Genomic DNA, 16908 nt, shown 5'->3' with positions numbered 1-16908 from the left:
GATCTCTCAACTAGTAGCCATTGATTCTCAGTGTCCGTCAACTGATGATGGGAGTCCCGGTCTTCAATCTTTCGGCACGCCTTCAGAAATGCTTGAATGCGACATGTGTGCCCGCAAGGCGTGACGTTTGTGCCAATATCTTCATAGTCCATGGGGTCTGGTATATTCCTCTCATCCTCTATGATCATGTTGGGTAGGATCACACAACATGTCATGGTATTTGCCAAGACAACCTTGTTCCAGAAATGAGCAGGTCCCGGACAATTGAAAATCTTGATTACAGTACTCCAGTGCCCTCTCCATGTATTTCCTATGAGCTTCTTGCACCTTGGCGAAATGCTTATGTTCCTGCTCTTGAGATTACAAATTGCCTTCACAAATGTTAACAATGATGTATGGCTGCCATCGGTCAGGTAGTAGCCTTGGGCATATTGATGACCATTCACCGTGAAATTGCAAGGTGAAGAAGTACCAACAGCTAGCCATGTAAAGAGATGAGATCTCTATGGGACATTGATGGTGCTATGAGATCTAGGCAACCAAAATAGCAATGCAGATCCACAGATCTTCAGAGCCAACATCTTTCAAAATTATGGTTGGATCCTTGCAATGCCCGATGAATTGACAATGCCAGGTTGCAGGGTAATTCTTACACTCTAGTGCATAGAGTCAACACTCCCTAGCATCACAGGCCAGCCTTTGCTTCATGCATCGCTAGAAGCCTGGCCGTGTCGCCCGAAGTTGGGTGCATGCAGATATTGTGGTCCATAAACACGCACCGCATTTCCAGTGAACACTTTCGTGCACTTGGTTGTTGTATCTTTGACCATTTGAAAAGCGTCATCCCATGAATCTGCAAGAGAGCAATATGCAATCCTCCTAAGTGTTGTGGCCATCTTCTTAAAAGGGAGAAAACCTAGGAGACCAGCAGCATTTCTTTGTTTTTGAAAGAAAGGTTCATTAGCATGCATGCCGTCCGGGATTCGATAGAACAACCATTTGGTCATGCAGAATTTTTTTGTGCTGATTCATCGTCGGGTTATTGCACTACGAGTCCAAGAATGAAACCATGGACGCGAAAGAAGACAAGGTGATATTGATGGTTGTTGAATGTATAGCATCAACCATAACAAAGAGTAAGCCTCCGAGATGGCAGGTTGGTCATTCCAACTAAGCAGAATCGAAGGCCATGAGTGACACATGTTCGATTCCTTTGTGTCAGGTTGTACTTTTCCACGGTACTTGTTCCAGCGACACTTCTGCATGACCAAACGGCGACACTTCCGTATGGAGGTCCATCATCCGAATCATCTACACATAATGTGGGTCCTATGTCATCTGCACGAGTCTATAAGCCGTAAACTAAATCTACAAGAAAATGTTGGGAAGATTTATCTCTAGGCAAGTCATCGAACACTTGGGCTCCCTCGTAGCATCGTCCTTATCAGAGCACTGAACTCCATCATCTTCGACGGTGCCCGACCATTGATCAGCCGCCTCGCCCAAACCATCCATGATTATGTCCGAGTCTGGGCTATGGCAGGCGCCAGCGGGCTTAGCATGATCATCCCCGCAACCTAGGCATTACTGTATTGGGGCTGAGCATCCCCTTGTTCTTTTGCTCACCCCGCGGCCGTGGCTACGCCTTCTCCTCTGTGTAACATAGGTGGTGAGTCCATGATCCGCAATCCTGTACTTTCTAACTCTCCCTGTCAACGGAATGATACACATCTAGGGTATTCACGAAAAAATGTCATGGAACACTTTGACGTCATGCGACGGAAGTGGTGGCGTGACGGGCCTTGCAGCGGGAAGAAGGCGCGGGGCTGTGATGAAGGGCAAGAGGACCTGGAAACGGCTCAACTAAGGCGACATGGGCCAATTCATGTGTTCTGGGCTTTGGACGTGCGACGAAACGAAGATGGCGCGGGAATGCGGAAGGCGGCTAAAGGAAGGGCGCGTCCTTAAATATCTGTTATGCCAATATTTTGACGGATGAAGGGCGCGCCATATCGCCTCGTCCAACCTCCAAATATAAAGCCGTGCGCTCGCCAAAAATTATAACGATGGAAGGTGGGACGGCCACTCTGCTCAGTTGATTTTTTTGATCAAAATCGCCGAAAGCCATAATGGTGGTTATTATAGCGATGGGGCCGATATGACATGACGACTAGAGCTCTAGAAAGTGTACTCCATATAACTTGGTTAACTCAGATTATCTCGCAAAAAAGAAAATAACTTGGTTAACTCAGATTAACTATTCTTGAGTGAGTATGTTTCTCACTGAATTTGTGCGCGCGGTCCATGCGTAGCCGAGATCGGAGGGGAATGTTTCTTTACGCTGCCACCTGCTCCAGCCAGCTGACCACCGTGGGTGTGGCCCAACCACCGGAGATTCTTCCGCTGCATCTGCATTAGGAAAAGCAAGGCGATCTCAGCTCAGCTCAAGTCAGCTCGCCCTCCTCTCTCTCAGCTCCGCCACTGGCGTCGAACGAGCGAGTTGACCAGCACTACTACTTCAGTGTCGCCATCGCCGGCCGGTCAGTGGTGCACACTGGGCACACGCCAAGGCCTCGCTCGCTCGCCGTGAAAGCTCGTGGTTTCTCTCTTCTTCCTCTGCCCGCGGCTGCTTCCGCGACGCCGCCATCGTCTTGGGGAGCGCTGCCTGCGATGCTGGGGATGGCCAAGCAGCTGCTTCAGCTGCAGGCCGCGACGCACCGGTGGAACGGCGCCCGCCGCCGCCAGCCCCTCGCCCCCTCGCCCCCTCGCCACGCTCCCGCGGCCAGAGCCGGCAGATTCGCCGCCTGCTTCCTCGCGTGCCTGCTCGCGCTCGCCGCCGGCGCCGTCCTCACGCTCTGCATCACACTACACCGCCCGGAGCCCGATGCCTCCGCCGCCGCCTCGCCACGGTGAGTACTGGCCGATAACCAGCCACAGGTGACGCGTACGCCACCTGCTCGACTAATTACCCGCGGCAGCGGCGGCTAACACCGTCCTCCTTCCTCCCCCTCAGCGGCAGCGGCTACGCCGTGGTGATCAACACGTGGAAGCGCTACGACCTCCTGAAGAGAGCCGTCGCGCACTACTCCGTCTGCGCGGGCGTGGACGCCATCCACGTCGTGTGGAGCGAGCCCCGGGAGCCGCCGGAGGCCCTGCGCCGGAGCGTCCTCAACTGCAGCCGCGCCGCCGCCGACGTTGGGTTCGTGATGAACAGGGGAAACAGCCTCAACAACAGGTTCAGGCCCATCCAGGGGCTCAGGACGGACGCCGTCTTCTCCGTCGACGACGACCTCGTCGTGCCCTGCTCCACGCTGCGGTTCGCCTTCGGCGTCTGGCAGAGCGCGCCCTCTGCCATGGTCGGCTTCGTGCCCCGTATGCACTGGCCTGCCGACCCGGTACAAGTGCATCACTAGCTGTATTTCTGCATACTAGTGGATCATTATTTCCTCTGCATGGATACTATTAGAAAGTCGTTATGTTAACTGAATTAATTTCCTCTGCAGAGAGGCAACACCAAAGAGTACAGATATGGAAGCTGGTGGTCAGTTTGGAGGACAGGGACATACAGTATGGTACTCTCGAAAGCGAGTTTTTTTCATAGGCGGTATTTGGATTTATATACCAACCACATGCTACCGTCGATACGCAATTATGTGACAGAGAATAGGTATTTATAACTCTATATTGCTGCATCAACATTTGTAGAAAGTTTTCTTCAGTTATGTGTATTATGCTGCCTGAAATGATACCCTATGTAGGATCTATTAAGATTTCCACCAATGCTTGGCAGGAATTGTGAGGACATTGCTATGTCTTTTCTTGTTGCAAATGTGACCGGAGTTCCACCAATATGGGTTCAAGGTCTGTAAGCATCCCTGCGCACCATTTAAATTCATCTGTGCTATCTGCTGAAGAACTTATACACCCTTAAATTTTTTTCGAGTTAATTTTTTATAGTCTTATTTAGTTGAATTAGTTCCCACTTAATGCACTGAAATGATCTTCACATTTGCTCTCACTTCTCAGTATTCATAAATTCCATCATTGGGGAATTACTAGTGATGCTTAGTTTTACTTAAGGCGACAAATGTCTTTCTTTAGACTGTCAATCTTGATGCGTTTTTGCCTGTACATTTTGCCATCCAAATGGATTATCAGCAGAAACAGGGACCTACAGATGATATCCTGCCATGCCCAACCTGCCATTCAGGAAAGCTTGTGAATTGAATATATTCAGACCCCTTTCCGGAAAAAAACTGAATATATTCAGAAGAAGGCTTCAGTTAAAGCATGTTAATTGTGTGCACACAGTATCTCATCTGCGAAGAAAGGGAGATTTCATTTAAGCCATAGCGGAGCTACATCATCATGCACCGCGCCAGCGATTTCCTCAGGGTAATTCCTGAGCCAATACGCTGTGTGGCCATCAGTGATGAAACTAGGCCATAGGAGCATTGAGTTCATCCTCACAACAGTCTGACGATGAACAGTAAAATAGTTATTTACCAAAAGTTTTGTCAGATTGATGACTTAAATGGAACCCAGTTGTTGTATGCAAGATTTTCCCATGGCGGACATGAACACGACCTATGTTGCTGGTAAATGGCTTACGGCGTTGCGATCACGCGAGGCTTTCGGAACTTGAACTTGATATAGTTAAAATATCTTAATTCTTAGTTGTATGTATGTTGCTATCAAATGTGATAATTTCCTCAAAATTCCCAATTGAACAGTGTTACAATTACTCTACCCATCACTCTAGTGTCTATTAGGAGAACAGCTAGTCTGAAAATTTGTTGCTTTTTCTGTATGCTGGTCAGTTACTTTTAGCATTACTTGAAGTGCCTTGTTTGAATTAGCAACAACCATATGGAAGCAATAAAAAAAACTTACTGCAACAACCAGTAGAAGAGATAGGAGTAATACTAATTTGATGTCAATACAGAAAACCAAAAAAGAACTAGCCATGTAAACATAATAGCCTGGATGTTATTGTTATCAGGAGGTCACACTAATGCCCAAACTATAAATTTTACTGCAGGAAGGATATATGAGATCGGATCGACCGGTATCAGCAGTTCAAAAGGCCATGATTTGCGGAGATCTAGATGTTTGAATGCATTTGCTTCCATGTATGGTCATATGCCTCTGGTAGCGAGTACGGTCAAGGCTGTTGATAGCCGAACTAGCTGGTTTTGGTGATACGGTTTTCAGTTCAGTTTGGTTTGGTTTGTCTCTGTTTTGCCTTTCACTTGGGTGCGGCCTAGCACATATTACCAGGCTAGTGTACTTGTGCATAGTTCACCAGGTCCCAAGAACACAGGTTGCAAGATTACACGTAATGCGCGAATTCAACATAGAGTGGCTGTTGCAGGACTACAGCTCTTTGTAAAGTATGGCTCTTTGTAAATTATGTGCAGGGAAACTGAAACTGTTTGTGAATTGTGACATTACTCGAGTCAAGCGCAGTACAGAGTTCTGTTTTTGTCTCCAGGTACTGACATTGCACTTGAAACAAGGGCATGATGTATTGCCTACAAAATACCTGCAGGGGTCCTTATTTTTATGGGAATCACAGGCCAACTTCTGAGAAATGTGTGCGGCCTTATTCAGTCGAATGATACTTACATTTGGTCTAGATATCACTAGTTTCACTTATCCTTGGAGAACAAGATGTCTTGAGATTTTCAATGTTTTATTTGCCTGTGCGTTTCATAATCAAAATTTATTATCAGCAATAAGCAAAGCTAGGGACTAAATCCTGATACACTCTCATCTAAAGAAAGCATCTCAGTTCTCGGCTTCAGTGTATATACTCAAGTTACTTTCAGTTTCATAGCTGGCCGAGTAAAGCATATCACCCGGCGAATCCGCTGCTCTCGCCCTGGGAGAGGATTTGTGGCAAGATTCACGACATTGGGTCATGTATAGACAGAGTTCGATTTTCCCTTTTGTGTGTAATGCATTCGTATATCATGCCGATATACCTATTGGTGTTGGGTGTGTAAAACATATAGTTTGGGAAACTGCTCGACACCCTAACCGGGGTGTGGCTATCTCGTTATATAGGAGTACAAAAGGATACAATACAAATACATGTGTATACAAGGGTCTACGTATATATACAGTCTAACACCCTCCATCAATCTTAACTATGGCCTGAGGTACAAAGCAAGTTAAGATTGCGCCTACAGCCTACAAACTGTGGTTGTGGAAGAGGCTTCGTGAAGATGTCAGCAAGTTGATCTTTTGACGAGATGAACTTGATACCGAGGAGCTTCTGTGCAACGCGTTCCCGAACAAAGTGATAGTCTACCTCAATGTGTTTCGTCCGAGCATGAAACACCGGATTAGACGAAAGATAAGTAGCACCAATGTTGTCACACCAAAGCACTGGAGGATGAGCAGGAGAGACTCTCAATTCTCTCAACAAGGACTGAACCCATATGATCTCAGCAGTCGCATCCGCAACTGCTTTGTACTCAGCTTCAGTACTGCTGCGAGACACTGTAGCCTGCTTGCGAGCATTCCAGTCGATCAAATTAGGACCAAGAAACACTGCATATCCCCTCATGGATCGCCTGTCATCAGGACTGCCAGCCCAATCTGCATCTGAAAATGTTGAGATCTCACAAGACGGTGCAGGCTGGAGAAGCAAACCATAGGAAGCAGTGAGGCAGACATAATGGAGGATACGCTTCACAGCTGACCAATGAGATGTCCTAGGTGCATGGAGATATTGACAGACACGGTTGACTGCATAGGAAACATCGGGTCTGGTGATAGTAAGATACTGCAGACCACCAACGAGACTGCGATACTTAGTAGCATCATCAGGTGGAAGAAGATCTCCATCAAGAGCAGACAACCGATCAGTAGCAGACATCGGAGTGATAGCATGTTTACACTTCAGCATTCCAGCACGACGCAACAAGTCCAGAGAATACTTCTTCTGAGTAAGAGTCAACCCAGCAGAAGACCGCGAAACCTCCAGACCAAGGAAAAAGTGCAGAGCACCTAAGTCCTTGACAGCAAAATCACCACTCAAGGCAGCCACAAGACGATCCGCATCGGCATCGGAGGAACTGATGAGGATGATATCATCAACATAAACCAGTAGATACATCGTAATCTCTGGACGCTGAAGAAGAAATAGGGACGTGTCAGCAGTGGAGGGAAGAAACCCCAGCGCCCGAAGAACAGAGCCGAGGCGTGCATGCCACGCACGGGGAGCCTGTTTAAGTCCATATAGCGCCTTAACAAGACAACAGAGATGACGAGGACGTGCAGGATCCACAAAACCCGGCGGCTGACGCATATAAACCTCTTCCTCCAAGACTCCATGCAAGAAAGCATTCTGCACATCAAGCTGACGAAGAAACCATCCGCGAGTAACAGCAAGAGACAACATCAAACGAATGGTAGTGGGCTTGATAACTGGACTGAATGTGTCTTCATAATCAAGACCATACCTCTGTTTGAAACCCTTGGCAACAAGCATTGCCTTGTAGCGCTCAATAGAACCATCAGCATGTCTCTTTACTTTAAAAACCCACTTAGAATCAATAACGTTAACACCAGTCACTGGAGGAACAAGATGCCAAGTGTCATTCTTCAGCAGGGCCTGAAACTCCTGTTCCATCGTGGCACGCCAGTGAGGAATACCCAGTGCAGCCTGAAAATGGCGAGGCTCAGCAGTGGGATCCGCAGCAGTATGAGCCATGCAGGCAGCGAGCCATGCGACGGTCCCATCAGTGTGTTTCTTTGGCTGAAAAACGCTCGTCTGGCTGCGTGTTCGAGGACGAAGAGCAATAGCAGTGGGTTGTGCTGATGATGCCGGACTCAGCGCAGCCGACTGTTGGGGATCGTAGCAGAAATTTAAAATTTTCTACGCATCACCAAGATCAATCTATGGAGAGACTAGCAACGAGAGAGAGAGGAGTGCATCTTCATACCCTTGAAGATCGCTAAGCGGAAGCGTTCAAGAGAACGGGGTTGATGGAGTCGTACTCGTCGTGATCCAAATCACCAATGATCCTAGCGGCGAACGGATGGCACCTCCGCGTTCAACACACGTACGGAGCGGAGACGTCTCCTCCTTCTTGATCCAGCAAGGGGGGATGAGAAGTTGATGGAGATCCAGCAGCACGACGGCGTGGTGGTGGAAGTAGTGGGATCCCGGCAGGGCTTCGCCAAGCACAAGCGGGGAGGAAGAGGTGTCACGAGAGGGAGGGAGGCGCCAGGGCTTCAGGTGCGGCTGCCCTCCCTCCCCTCCACTATATATAGGGGCCTAGGGGGGGCGCCGGCCCCTTGTAGATCCCATCTAGGGAGGGGGGCGGCAGCCCTAGGGGTGGCTTGGCCTCCAAGCCAAGTGGAGGCGCCCCCACCCCTTAGGGTTTCCTACCCTAGGCGCATGGGAGGCCCAAGGGGGGTGCACCAGCCCACCAGGGGCTGGTTCCCACGCCCCTTCAGCCCATGGGGCCCTCCGGGATAGGCGGCCCCACCCGGTGGACCCCCGGGACCCTTCCAGTGGTCCCGGTACAATACCGATGACTCTCGAAACTCTCCCGGTGGCCGAAACTGGACTTCCTATATATAAATCTTTACCTCCGGACCATTCCGAAACTCCTCGTGACATCTAGGATCTCATTCGGGACTCCGAACAACTTTCAGTTAACCGCATACTAATATCTCTACAACTCTAGCGTCACCGAACCTTAATTGTGTAGACCCTACGGGTTCGGGAGACATGTAGACATGACCGAGACAACTCTCCGGTCAATAACCAACAGCGGGATCTGGATACCCATGTTGGCTCCCACATGCTCCATGATGATCTCATCGGATGAACCACAATGTCGAGGATTCAATCAATCCCGTATTCAATTCCCTTTGTCTATCGGTACGATACTTGCCCGAGATTCGATCGTCGGTATCCCTATACCTTGTTCAGTCTCGTTACCGGCAAGTCTCTTTACTCATTTCGTAACACATCATCCCGTGATCAACTCCTTGGTCACATTGTGCACATTATGATGATGTCCTACCGAGTGGGCCCAGAGATACCTCTCCGTTACACGGAGTGACAAATCCCAGTCTCGATTCGTGCCAACCCAACAGACACTTTCGGAGATACCCATAGTGCACCTTTATAGCCACCCAGTTACGTTGTGACGTTTGGTACACCCAAAGCATTCCTACAGTATCCGGGAGTTGCACGATCTCATAGTCTAAGGAAATGATACTTGACATTAGAAAAGCTTTAGCATACGAACTACATGATCTTGTGCTAGGCTTAGGATTGGGTCTTGTCCATCACACCCGTCATCAACGACATCCAATGTCCATGGTCAGGAAACTGTAACCATCTATCGATCAACGAGCTAGTCAACTAGAGGCTTAATAGGGACATGGTGTTGTCTATGTATCCACACATGTATCTGAGTTTCCTATCAATACAATTCTAGCATGGATAATAAACGATTATCATGAACAAGGAAATATAATAATAACTAATTTATTATTGCCTCTAGGGCATATTTCCAACAGTCCCCCACTTGCACTAGAGTCAATAATCCAGTTCACATCGCTATGTGATTAACACTCAAGGTCACATCCCCATGTGACTAACACCCAAAGAGTTTACTAGAGTCAATAGTCTAGTTCACATTACCATGTGATTAACACTCAATGAGTTCTGGGTTTGATCATGTTATGCTTGTGAGAGATGTTATAGTCAACGGGTCTGAACCTTTCAGATCCGTGTGTGCTTTACAAATCTCTATGTCATCTTGTATATGCAGCTACCACGCTCTATTTGGAGCTATTCCAAATAACTGTTCTACTATACGAATCTGGTTTACTACTCAGAATCATCCAGATTAGTGTCAGAGATTGCATCGGCGTAACCCTTTACAACGAACTCTTTTACCACCTCCATAATCGAGAAAATTCCTTAGTCCACTAGTTACTAAGGATAACCTTGACTGTTGTCCTGTGATCCATTCCTACATCACACTTGTACCCCTTGACTGACTCATGGCTTGGCACACTTCAGGTGCGGTACACAACACAACATACTTTAGAGCCTACGTCTTAAGCATAGGGGACGACCTTCGTCCTTTCTCTATTCTGCCGTGGTCAGGTCTTGAGTTTTACTCAATACTCATACCTTATAACACAGCCAAGAACTCCTTCTTCGCCGATCTATTTTTGAACTCCTTCAAAATTCTGTCGTGGTATGTGTTCGTTTGAAAGTACTATTAAGCGATTTTGATCTATCCTTATAGATCTTGATGCTCAATGTTCAAGTAGCTTAATCCAGGTTTTCCATTGAAAACACTTTTCAAATAACCCTATATGCTTTCCAGAAACTCTACATCATTTCTGATCAACAATAGTCAACAACATATACTCATCAGAAATTCTATAGTGCTCCCACTCACTTCTTTGGAAATACAAGTTTCTCATAAACTTTGTATAAACCCAAAATCTTTGATCATCTCATCAAAGCGTACATTCCAATTCCGAGATGCTTACTCCAGTCCTTAGAAGGATTGCTGGAGCTTTACATACTTGTCAGCATCTTTCAGGATTGACAAAACCTTCTGGTTGTATCACATACAACCTTTCCTCAAGAAAAATGTCGAGGAAACAATGTTTTGACATCCTATCTGCAAGATTTCATAAATAATGCAGTAACTGCTAACATAATTCCAACAGACTCTTAGCATCGCTACGAGTGAGAAAGTCTCATCGTAGTCAACTCCTTGAACTTGTCGGGAAACATCTTAACGACAAGTCGAGCTTTCTTAATGGTGACACTTACCATCATTGTCTGTCTTCCTTTTAAAATCCATCTTCACCTAACAGCCTTACGACCATCAAGTAGTTCTTTCAAAGTCTATACTTTGTTTTATACATGGATCCTCTCTCGGATTTTATGGCCTCGAGCCATTCATTGGAATCCAGGCCCACCATTGCTTCTCCATAGCTCATAGGTTCATAGTTGTCTAGCAACATGACTTCCAAGACAGGATTACGTACCACTCTGAAGTAGTACACATCCTTGTCGACCTATGAGGTTTTGTCGTGGAATTGTCACGGCAGATGTCCTAGTGTGAGGACTTTGTCGTGAGGCCAACACATCTATGTAGTAGCTTGAAGGGGTTGAGCGGGACGAGAGACGCGATGTTTTACCCAGGTTCGGCCCCTCACAGTGGAGGTAAAAGCCTACATCCTGCTTCATTGATATTGATGATGATGATCACGGTTACAAGAGTGCTCTATCTCGAGAGCTATTGTCTAAACCTAACTTGTCCAACTTGTGGAACTTGTCAATCTTGTATGTTGCTCTGACTGCTTACCACAGGGACGACGTGTATCCTTCTACGCCGGCTCTTTTTCATCCAACACATCACGAGCTTCTCGATCTCTGAAGAGATCCCTCCAAGAACTCATCACCACCGTGCGCGGGCCCCATGGTGGGCACCAACTGTCGTGGAATTGTCACGGCAGATGTCCTAGTGTGAGGACTTTGTCGTGAGGCCAACGCATCTATGTAGTAGCTTGAAGGGGCCGAACCTGGGTAAAACATCGCGTCTCTCGTCCCGCTCAACCCCTTCAAGCTACAACATAGATGCATTGGCCTCACGACAAAGTCCTCACACTAGGATATCTGCCGTGACAATTCCACGACAGGTTTGGTAGTGACTTGATCCGAAGTTTCATGATCACTATCATAAGCTTTCACTTCAATTGGTGTAGGTGTCACGGGAACAACTTCATGTGCCCTGCTACACACTAGTTGAAGTGACGGTTCAATAACCTCATCAAGTCTCCACCATCCTCCCACTCAATTCTTTCGAGAGAAACTTTTCCTCGAGAAAGGACCCGTTTCTAGAAACAATCACTTTTGCTTCCGGATCTGAAATAGGAGGTATACCCAACTATTTTTGGGTATTCTATGAAGATGCATTTATCTGCTTTGGGTTCGAGCTTATCAGCCTGAAACTCTTCACATAAGCATCGCAGCCCCAAACTTTTAAGAAACGACAGCTTAGGTTTCTCTAAACCTATAGTTCATATGGTGTCGTCTCAACGGAATTGTGTGGTGCCCTATTTAAAGTGAATGCAGTTGTCTCTAATGCCTAACCCATAAACGATAGTGGTAATTCGATAAGAGACATCATGGTATGCACCATATCCAATAGGGTGCAGTTATGATGTTCGGACACGCCATCACACTATGGTGGTCCAGGCGGTATTAGTTGTGAAACAATTTCCATAATGTCTTAATTGTGTGCCAAACTTGTAATTCAGATATTCATCTCTACGATCATATCATAGACATTTTATCATCTTATCACGACGATCTTCAACTTCACTCTGAAATTACTTAAATCTTTCAATAATTCAGACTTGTGTTTCATCAAGTAAATATACTCAACATCTACTCAAATCATCTGTGAAGTAAGAACATAACGATATCCACTGCGTGCCTCAGCACTTATTGGACTACACACATCAAAATGTATTACTTCCAACAAGTTGCTTTCTTGTTCCATCTTACTGAAAACGAGGCCTTTCAGTCATCTTGCCCATGTGGTATGATTTGCATGTCTCAAGTGATTCAAAATCAAGTGAGTCCAAACGATCCATCTGCATGGAGTTTCTTCATGCATATCCACCAATAGACATGGTTCGCATGTCTCAATCTTTTCAAAACGAGTGAGTCCAAAGATCCATCAACATGGAGCTTCTTCATGCGTTTTATACCAACATGACTCAAATGGCAGTGCCACAAGTATGTGGTACTATCATTACTATCTTATATCTTTTGGCATGAACATGTGAATCACTACAATCGAGATTCAATGAACCATTCATTTTAGGTGCAAGACCATTGAAGGTATTATTCAAATAAACAGAGTAACCATTATTCTCCTTAAATGAATAACCGTATTGCGATAAACATAATCCAATCATGTCTATGCTCAACACAAACACCAAATAACAATTATTTAGGTTTAACACCAATCTCGATGGTAGAGGGAGCATGCGATGCTTTATCACATCAACCTTGGAAACACTTCCAACACATATCGTCATCTCACCTTCAGCTAGTCTCCGTTTATACCGTAGCCTTTTATTTCGAGTTACTAACACTTAGCAACTGAACTGGTATTTTAATACCCTGGTGCTACTAGGAGTACTAGTAAAGTACACAATAATATGACGTATATCCAAAATACTTCTGTCGACCTTGCCAGCCTTCTCATCTACCAAGTATCTAGGGTAGTTCTGCTTCAGTGACCGTTCCCCTCATTATAGAAGCACTTAGTCTTGGGTTTGGTTCAACCTTGGGTTTCTTCACTAGAGCAGCAACTGATTTGCCGTCTCATGAAGTATCCCTTCTTTCCCTTGCCCTTCTTGAAACTAGTGTTTTAACCATCAACAATTGATGCTCCTACTTGATTTCTACTTTCGCGGTGTCAAACATCGCGAGTTGCTCGAGGACCATCATGTCTATCCCTGATATGTTATAGTTCATCATGAAGCTCCAATAGCTTGGTGACAGTCACTATGGAGAACCATCACTTTCTCATCTGGAAGATTAACTCCCACTCGATTCAAGCGATTGCAGTACTCAGACAATCTGAGCACATGCTCAACGATTGAGTTTTTGTCCCTTAGTTTGCAGGCTTAAGAAACTTGTCAGAGGTCTCATACCTCTTGACGTGGGCACTAGTCTGAAATTCCAATTTCAGTCTTTGGAACATCTCATATGTTCTGCGACGTTTCAAAAACGTCTTTGGTGCCACAATTCTAAACCGTTAGCATTACGCACTAAACTATCACGTAGTCATCAAAACGTGTATGTCAGATGTTTCCCAACATCTACAGACGACGCTCGAGGTTCAACACACTGAGCGGTGCATTAAGGACATAGCCCTTCTGTGCAGCAATGAGGACAATCCTCAGTTCACGGACCCAGACCGCATAATTGCTACTATCAACTCTCAACTAAATTTTCTCTAGGAACAAATCTAAAACAGTGGAACCAAAGCGTGAGCTACGACATAATTTGCAAAGACCTTTTGACTATGTTCATGATAATTAAGTTCATCTAATCAAATTATTCAATGAACTCCCACTTAGATAGACATCCCTCTAGTCATCTAAGTGATACATGATCCGAGTCAACTAGGCCGTGTCCGATCATCACGTGAGACGGACTAGTCATCATCGGTGAACATCTTCATGTTGATCGTATCCACTATATGACTTATGTTCGACCTTTTGGTCTTCCGTGTTCCGAGGCCATGTCTGTACTGTTGGGGAATGTAGCAGAATTTAAAAAAAATTCTACGCATCACCAAGATCAATCTATGGAGTTATCTAGCAACGAGGGAAAGGGGAGTGCATCTACATACCCTTGTAGATCGCGAGCGGAAGCGTTCAAGAGAACGGGGTTGATGGAGTCGTACTCGTCGTGATCCAAATCACCGATGACCTAGCGCCGAACGGACAGCACCTCCGCGTTCAACACACGTACGGTTGGGAAGACGTCTCCTCCTTCTTGATCCAGCAAGGGGGAAGGAGAGGTTGATGGAGGTCCAGCAACACGACGGCGTGGTGGTGGAAGCAACGGCGATCTCGGCAGGGCTTCGCCAAGCTCAGCGAGAGGGAGAGGTGTCACGGCAGGGAGAGGGAGGCGCCAGGGGCTATGGTGCGGCTGCCCTCCCTCCCCCCACTATATATAGGACCCCTAGGGGGCGCCGGCCCTAGGAGATGGGACCTCCAAGGGGGGCAGCCGCCAAGGGGGGTGGCTTGCCCCCCAAGCCAAGTGGGGCGCCCCCCACCCCTAGGGTTTCCATCCCTAGGCGCAGGGGGAGGCCCAAGGGGGGTGCACCAGCCCATCAGGGGATGGTTCCCCTCACACTTCAGCCCATGGGGCCCTCTGGGATAGGTGGCCCCACCTGGTGGACCCTCTGGACTCTTCCGGTGGTCCCGGTACAATACCGGTGACCCCCGAAACTTCCCCCATGGCCGAAACTGGACTTCCTATATATAATTCTTCACCTCCGGACCATTATGGAACTCCTCGTGAAGTCCGGGATCTCATCCGGGACTCCGAACAACTTTCGGGTTACTGCATACTAATATCTCAACAACCCTAGCATCACCGAACCTTAAGTGTGTAGACCCTACGGGTTCGGGAGACACGCAGACATGACCGAGACGACTCTCCGGTCAATAACCAACATCGGGATCTGGATACCCATGTTGGCTCCCACATGCTCCTCGATGATCTCATCGGATGAACCACGATGTCGAGGATTCAATCAATCCCGTATACAATTCCCTTTGTCAATCGGTACGTTACTTGCCCAAGACTCGATCGTCGGTATCCCAATACCTCGTTCAATCTCGTTACCGGCAAGTCACCTTACTCGTACCGTAATGCATGATCCCGTGATCAACCACTTGGTCACATTGAGCTCATTATGATGATGCATTACCGAGTGGGCCCAGAGATACCTCTCCGTCATACGGAGTGACAAATCCCAGTCTCGATTCGTGCCAACCCAACAGACACTTTCGGAGATACCCGTAGTGCACCTTTATAGTCACCCAGTTACGTTGTGACGTTTGGCACACCCAAAGCACTCCTACGGTATCCGGGAGTTGCACAATCTCATGGTCTAAGGAAATGATACTTGACATTTGGAAAAGCTATAGCAAACGAACTACACGATCTTTGAGCTATGCTTAGGATTGGGTCTTGTCCATCACATCATTCTCCTAACGATGTGATCCTGTTATCAATGACATCCAATGTCCATAGTCAGGAAACCATGACTATCTTTTGATCAACGAGCTAGTCAACTAGAGGCTCACTAGGGACGTGTTGTGGTCTATGTATTCACACATGTATTACGATTTCCGGATAACACAATTATAGCATGAACAATAGACAATTATCATGAACAAGGAAATATAATAATAACCATTTTATTATTGCCTCTAGGGCATATTTCCAACAGTCTCCCACTTGCACTAGAGTCAATAACCTAGTTACATTGTGATGAATCGAACACCCATAGAGTTCTGGTGTTGATCATGTTTTGCTCTAGGGAGAGGTTTAGTCAACGGATCTGCTACATTCAGGTCCGTATGTACTTTACAAATATCTATGTCTCCATTTTGAACACTTTCACGAATGGAGTTGAAGCGACGCTTGATATGCCTGGTCTTCCTGTGAAACCTGGGCTCCTTGGCAAGGGCAATAGCTCCAGTTTTGTCACAGAAGAGAATCATCGGGCCTGACGCATTGGGAATGACTCCTAGGTCGGTAATGAACTCCTTCACCCAGATTGCTTCTTGTGCTGCCTCCGAGGCTGCCATGTACTCCACTTCACATGTAGATCCCGCCACAACGCTTTGCTTGCAACTGCACCAGCTTACTGCCCCACCATTCAAAATATACACATATCCGGTTTGTGACTTAGAGTCATCCAGATCTGTGTCGAAGCTAGCATCGACGTAACCCTTTACGACGAGCTCTTCGTCACCTCCATAAACGAGAAACATATCCTTAGTCCTCTTCAGGTACTTCAGGATATTCTTGACCCTTGTCCAGTGTTCCATGCTGGGATTAATTTGGTACCTTCCTTCCAAACTTACGGCAAGGTTTACATCAGGTCTGGTACACAGCATAGCATACATGATAGACCCTATGGCCGAGGCATAGGGGACGACACTCATCTTTTCTCTATCTTCTGCCGTGGTCGGGCATTAAGACGTGCTCAATCTCATACCTTGCAACACAGGCAAGAACCCCTTCTTTGACTGGTCCATATTGAACTTCTTCAATATCTTGTCAAGGTACGTACTCTGTGAAAG

The 16908-nt window shown here is 46.7% G+C and overlaps 1 protein-coding gene across 1 annotated transcript; it reads left to right on the top strand.

The window, feature by feature from the left end:
- The first annotated feature begins 2326 nt into the window (after nucleotides 1–2326).
- Nucleotides 2327–5493, top strand: EPC1 (Nucleotide-diphospho-sugar transferases superfamily protein). Its single transcript, XM_048690347.2, has 5 exons — nucleotides 2327–2909; nucleotides 3014–3395; nucleotides 3504–3667; nucleotides 3791–3861; nucleotides 5042–5493. The coding sequence occupies exons 1-5, from the start codon at nucleotides 2671–2673 to the stop codon at nucleotides 5200–5202; spliced, it is 1017 nt and encodes a 338-aa protein (XP_048546304.1). The 5' UTR covers nucleotides 2327–2670; the 3' UTR covers nucleotides 5203–5493.
- Nucleotides 5494–16908: the final 11415 nt, after the last annotated feature.

This window comes from Triticum urartu, chromosome 7A (assembly GCF_056163025.1).
Source record: "Triticum urartu cultivar PI428250 chromosome 7A, HENAU_Tu73, whole genome shotgun sequence".
NCBI classification, from domain to species: Eukaryota; Viridiplantae; Streptophyta; class Magnoliopsida; order Poales; family Poaceae; genus Triticum; species Triticum urartu.
Note: the sequence above shows the minus strand (reverse complement) of the source record. Positions and strands in the feature narration are given on the sequence as shown.

Excerpts from the sequence above, each read along its gene's own strand:
- EPC1 (XM_048690347.2), top strand. The coding sequence starts at position 2,671 with ATGCTGGGGATGGCCAAGCAGCTGCTTCAGCTGCAGGCCGCGACGCAC. Across the intron at positions 2,910-3,013 it reads TCCGCCGCCGCCTCGCCACG|CGGCAGCGGCTACGCCGTGG; the intron begins GTGAGTACTGGC and ends CCTCCCCCTCAG. Across the intron at positions 3,862-5,041 it reads TCCACCAATATGGGTTCAAG|GAAGGATATATGAGATCGGA; the intron begins GTCTGTAAGCAT and ends ATTTTACTGCAG.